This window comes from Eptatretus burgeri, chromosome 5 (genome assembly GCF_056783735.1).
Source record: "Eptatretus burgeri isolate ZD-2024b chromosome 5, Ebu_testis_v1, whole genome shotgun sequence".
NCBI lineage: Eukaryota > Metazoa > Chordata > Myxini > Myxiniformes > Myxinidae > Eptatretus > Eptatretus burgeri.
In genome coordinates this window covers 1,558,345-1,564,344 of record NC_140965.1, presented here as the reverse complement: position 1 = coordinate 1,564,344, position 6,000 = coordinate 1,558,345, and the positions used below count along the sequence as shown (strand labels likewise).

General features: G+C 42.2%; 1 protein-coding gene across 4 annotated transcripts in view; it reads right to left on the bottom strand.

Moving 5' to 3' along the window:
- Positions 1-895: 895 nt before the first annotated feature.
- The window catches only part of LOC147025693 (tetraspanin-18-like), a 40,375-nt gene continuing 35,270 nt past the window's right edge, over positions 896-6,000 (bottom strand). For all 4 annotated transcript variants that reach the window (XM_085880362.1, XM_085880363.1, XM_085880361.1 and 1 more), the window contains one exon: positions 896-2,573. In XM_085880362.1, the coding sequence (XP_085736488.1) occupies positions 2,526-2,573 (48 nt within the window). In that variant the 3' untranslated portion in view covers positions 896-2,525. The remainder of the gene's footprint in view (positions 2,574-6,000) is intronic.

The window sequence follows — 6,000 nt, the reverse complement described above, 5'->3', positions numbered from 1 at the left end:
TTTCTGGTTATCCCAAACTGGCTGGGTTAACCAGCATTGCCCAGGTGAAAAAGAACATTAACAAATTTGAAAGTAGGGCAAATATACTTGAAAAGAAATTATATTCAAATCAGAATCCATCACAAATGTCAAATCATAGTAATGAAGACGTCTTCATGACCTCAGAGTATTATTGCAGTTCTTTGGGATATACTACATTTGCAATTTTGCCTTAAGGCATCAATCCCCTCCCAATCGAAGCCCAAAGCCTCAACGTCCCCCTCCAAACTCTGTCCCATATTTGCTCCCCCCCCCACCCCTTCCAACCTCAAGTCCTCACCCTTCACCACCTAAAGGCATCAATCCCTCCCCACCGCTACCACAACACAACTCCCCACCCCCACAAAGTCCTCACCCCTCCCCCCAGCCTCAATCTCCCCCTCACAACTGTCCCATTTTTGCTCTCACCAACCCCCCACCCTTCCTTTCAAATCCGACTCTGTCCTCCCCTCTTCACCCTTCCCCGCTCATAAAAGCAAACAGGCATTCCCACATTGAAACAGCGGAATATTTAATGCTTTTCCCTCCCCTATCGTGCCGACTGACTTCACAGAAACCACGATCAAAGCAACAACTGCAAAGCGCGATCGAAAGTGTAATGGCCCATCACGGTCGCCTGTCCAACTCACAATCCTGTGAGATATGCGGAACCCCCATGGAATTGCAACTGTTAAATGACCTTGACACCAAAAACCAATCATCTTTGTGATGCATATACGTATACACATCATTAAAAGTAAATAATGACGGTTTGACAAAGATCCGTTCAGCCATCTCTGAGAAAAATGGCAACACACACAAAAATCTTTCTTATAGTATAGATGAGACAGTATAAAACAAATGATTTCTCAAAACATTGTAATAATGATTTTTTTATTTATTTTGTATGAAAAAAAATCTAGGCACATGGAAGAGCGAGCTGAACAAATGTAAAAACGTTTCGATAGTGGGGTAACAGTTGGACAGACCAAGCAAGGGAATGAACAAACAGGAAAAGGGGAGAGCGAGGATTGGAGGAAATAAAGTAACCCGTAAGTGAAAGGGTTCGGTTAAGTTGCGTTAATGAGCAGAGAAAACACCAGCAGTCGGCATGTGATAATTTGTCAATATTTCAAAACAGACAAAAAATGCTTGCAGATATTAAATAATGTATGTACAACTTTCAACTGATAACAAAGAAAAGAAAAGAAAAAAAAAGAGAAAGGAACTGGGGAGGTCAGGGGAGTGTCGGGGGTGCAGAACAGAAATTCTGGAATAAGCTCTCATGTAATCACAATTACAAAAAAAAAATGTCAGGACTTTCTCATACAACCAGAAGGTAATTCAACATCCATTTGATAAGCTATTGGAAATAGCATTTAATTATGCTATAAATAGTTATTTGTCAAGTTTGTTTGCCCTAGATTCCATTTTTTGCATGATGTAATCCCCATTTCATCATTTTTATAATGTCAGATCACACATGTTCAAAACTCAAAGAACTTATATTTCATCCCAGAATTCACACTTTCTCGCTATTTATTTTGACATATATTGGAACAGCTGTTTTGATTCTTAGTGACGGTACAGTTATTACATCATATTCATGTTCACCAGAGTGGAAGGAAAATAATCAATTCCATCTTGCGAAATGTATAATATGCTGCACACACGAACAATTTTCTGTCATGTAAGGTGATGACAAAGCTCTGTGGATCACATGACAATCGTCAAGCCTTGGTGTTCTGTTTAATCATGCTGAAACAAGTTTTTCATCATGGGATTGATGCTCTTTGCCAAAAAATATGCAAACTCATTTCCTCTTGTATGCTTTCAAATTCTTGCAAAGGTACAAAGTCTATTGCAAAGCATTGAAATTAACTAAAGTCATTTTGTCACCACATATGGAGTTGTTCATCAAGAAGGATCATGGGTAAAATATCTCACCCAGAGTTGAGGCAAATTAAAGTGTTTTTGTATTGGAAACAAAACTGCTTTATCACATCCTTGAAGAGAGGAAGCAGTCCACACATTCACCTTAGCACGATTGCAACATATACTGCCCTAAAGATGAGCGAGTCCATTGTTCTGTGAATCTAACTGCTTGCTTGTGATCAAACCATGAATGTATGGGAGATCAATTCCCATGCCCGCACACTGTGACCGGTTTTAAAACTATGTATGGTGTTCTGCTAATTAAGAGACCGAGGAACATTGAGTGATATGTTGTTTGGCTAAGATTTCACAAAGTCATGGTCTATGCTTTTTCAGAATGGGATGTGTACCATTCTCTGTTTTATCTCCCGCTGTTTCCTCAGGTGGGAAAACACCTATAACTACATTTTATATAAACGAGTGTTCTGTCCGAGAAAGAGAGAGCTTTGGTACTTTGCTGCTTACATCTTTCTCTGTATGTATGTAACAATAAATGTTTCAACTCATAGTATTGGTGATTGCTTGACCAGGTCGAGATTTCTCGACAACACCGCCATTGTCAGGAAGTAGTCTTAGACAATCATCCGGAAGAGAGAGATCGTAAGTGACATTGCCAGCAACTGCAGAAGAAAACATTGTATATTAATTTTTGAAGCAAGACATTTGCTCTACTTTTATACCAATGACAAATCAAAGTTTACTACACAAAATCAAAACGATTATATTTCAGATTCAATGAAAGACATTTATGCCTTGCCTGCACTGGCAAATTTACCACGAGCATGTGCTAGCTTTGTAACACACACACACACACACACACACACACACACACACACACACACACACACACACACACACACACACACACACACACACACACACACACACACACACACACACACACACACATATATATACATATACACAGTATATACTAGCAAAGTACCCGCCCATGGGAGGGTACAGTTATCTGTTGAATGGCGTTGGTCCCGTCTCGATCGGATGAAATTGAGAAATTGACGTTATCCGGTGACCTTGACCCCGTGACCTTTGACCTTGACATTGATCCCCTAATGTCCGTTCCCAAAGATCACATATGCCAAGTTTCATCTCATTCTATCCAACGGTTTGGCCGTCTATAAAGGACAAACAAACATGAAAAATTGACGTTTTAGTCAATTTATGACGTCATAACTCGAAAACCGGAACTCGGAAGTGAATGCCGTCAATCAACTGTCATTTAATTTTGATTATCTGTCGAATGGCGTTGGTCCCGTCTCGATCGGATGAAATTGAGACATTGAAGTTACCCGGTAACCTTGACCCCTTGAACTTTGACCTTTGAACTTGACCCCCCCCCCCCCCATGTCCATTCTCATGTCCCAAGGATCACTCATGCCAAGTTTCATCTCATTCCATCCAACGAAACGGTTCAGCTGCCGATAAAGGACGAACAAACACACACACACACATACATACAAACAAACATATTCTATTTTTTTTAGAAAAGTATATATATATATATTGTTACAGATTTCAGAATACGATCCGACGAATGCATACAAACATCCAAATCCTCAGATAGTTATCTCCCTAAATGCATCTCCAGGATAGACCTGTCCCCATGTCTGGTGGGAATCTAAATGTGATGCGTTGAGAAGGGTAAAGAATAGATTCCCTCTCTTATGGAAAGCTCCTTTTTCTCTTTATGACAGACATTCATGCACGCGAGATAGCCATTGTGCTTACGGAGGATCAACCCTGCCTTTTTCCATCAACGTTTGACACCCCGTTTAGCAGCCCGATGGAGATAACTGGCTCTTTTTAATATCGGGCTGATCATCGAGGTGATAATTGTTGACGTTTTATGAGTGCTTCACGTTTTCACCCGGTAATTCTGACAAATGGCTGCTTTTTGCCGTTTGTCCAGCACCACAAACATGGCATCGTAGGCCAGGAATAATTGTGGTGCAGGTTGTCATGGCAATGATTCGCAAATGGAGTGGGGTGGATTTGGCTGGAGTCTGTGCCCGCCCAGATAGGCCACCTATTAAAAGAGGACAAGAGGTTCGTTCGTGGGGTGGGGCAGTCGACAACGAGTCAGTTGGCGTCAGTGAGTCAGTTTCAGTCAGATGGCTTTACCAGTCAGTCGGCGCCAGTGAGTTGGTGACAGCTTCAGTGCCTAACAGTGCCCCACAGCTCCCAACAGCTGTCTGTCTGTTGTGGCTCCTGGTGGTGGGTGATGTTCAGGCCGTTGATGCTAGTTCTGCTCGGAGCCTGCTCTTGGCATGCCCGATTCTTGGGGGTGACGTCGATTAGCGTTCAAGCCTAATCACGAGTGGGTGTATGGCGGGGCTGGGCGCTGGCAACGGACAAGATACACTCATTCTTTTCAGGACGTTTTTGTTTGACGGCCAACTTCTCTTTGGTAAGTGAGACAGTTTCTCTCTCCCCCTCCCCCCCATCCCAAATGATCTGCTGCGTACCCTTGTCTGTGTTTAATTGTGAAGAAAGGCATAGAGATAAGCATCGACCCTTTGTCCCTTTTTCTCTCAGTGCCTAATTGATTATGTATTTGCTTACGATTATTTTGATTGATTTTTATTTATGATTTTCCTTATTAATAAATTATTTGTTGATGTTCCAACCTGTCTGTGCTTGTCCTTACCTTCCATTGATCCTGCATTGTCTGAACCGAGATAGACTGGGAGGTAATTACCACACAAATTGACCTGAAATAATCGGCACGCACCAACGGCTAAAATGCTCGGCCGCCCTAATTAAGATGTAATCAAGATAAGATTGGTGCTTTGCAGAGGGAGTGCTACCCGTTCAGGAAACCACGTGACCTCGAGTTAAACGGCATAATTAGACAGTGGACACTGGAACTCGTGGTTAACTGGGTGGCGTTCGTGCTTCTAAAGCAACCCACCGTACCACAAAGTTAATTGTGAGCTGTGGCCCCAGGCCCGACTCTTCCGAGGACAATATGGGATTAAACCCCATCATAATACACTCAGTACCCGTAACAAAAAGCGCGCGTGCACGTACGCACGCACAGCCTAGTGTTGGCTTTATGGTCAGGGTGGTGGGCTTGAGATCCAAGGGTCCTGAGTTAAAATCCCACTCGGCTGTTGAATTAATACCAGGTGGGGTTGACTACCTGTCATCCTTCCGAGGTCGGCAAAATGAGTGCCAGCTTGCTGGTATCCTGTGTCGGAGTGGCGACCCATCCAGGATTGTGCCCACTAGTCAAGGAGACTGCTTAGACAGCACCAGTGCTCTGCACAGAGTATGGTCCCAATGGATGGAGATATATATGTATATATATATATATATATATATATATATATATATATATATATATATATATATATATATATATATATATATATATATATATATATATATACATATACATATATGAGCCTGGTGTTGGCGCAGTGGTTAGGGCAGTGGCTTGGGATCCAAAACGTCCTGAGTTCAAGCCCCGTTGGGCCACTGAATTAATACACCAGGGGGTTGACTCAGCCTGTCATCCTTCCGAGGTCAGCGAAGTGAGTACCAGTGTACTGGGCCCAGTGTATACCCCGGTTAAAATAGGTGTACCATATCCTTGTGTCGTAAGAGGCGACCAGGGTTGCGTCAGGAAGGGCATCCGGCGTAAAACGTGTGCCAAATCACTATGCGGATCATACGGATGATCCGCTGTGGCGACCCCTAACAGGAGCAGCCGAAAGAAGAAGAAGAAGATACATATACATACATACATATATATATATATATATATATATATATATATATATATATATATATATATATATATATATATATATATATATATATATATATATATATATATATATATATATATATGAGCCTGGTGTTGGCGCAGTGGTTAGGGCAGCGGCTTGGGATCCAAGAGGTCCTGAGTTCAAGCCCCGTTGGGCCACTGAATTAATACACCAGGGGGTTGACTCAGCCTGTCATCCTTCCAAGGTCGGTGAAATGAGTACCAGTATACTGGGCCGGTGTATACCCCGGTTA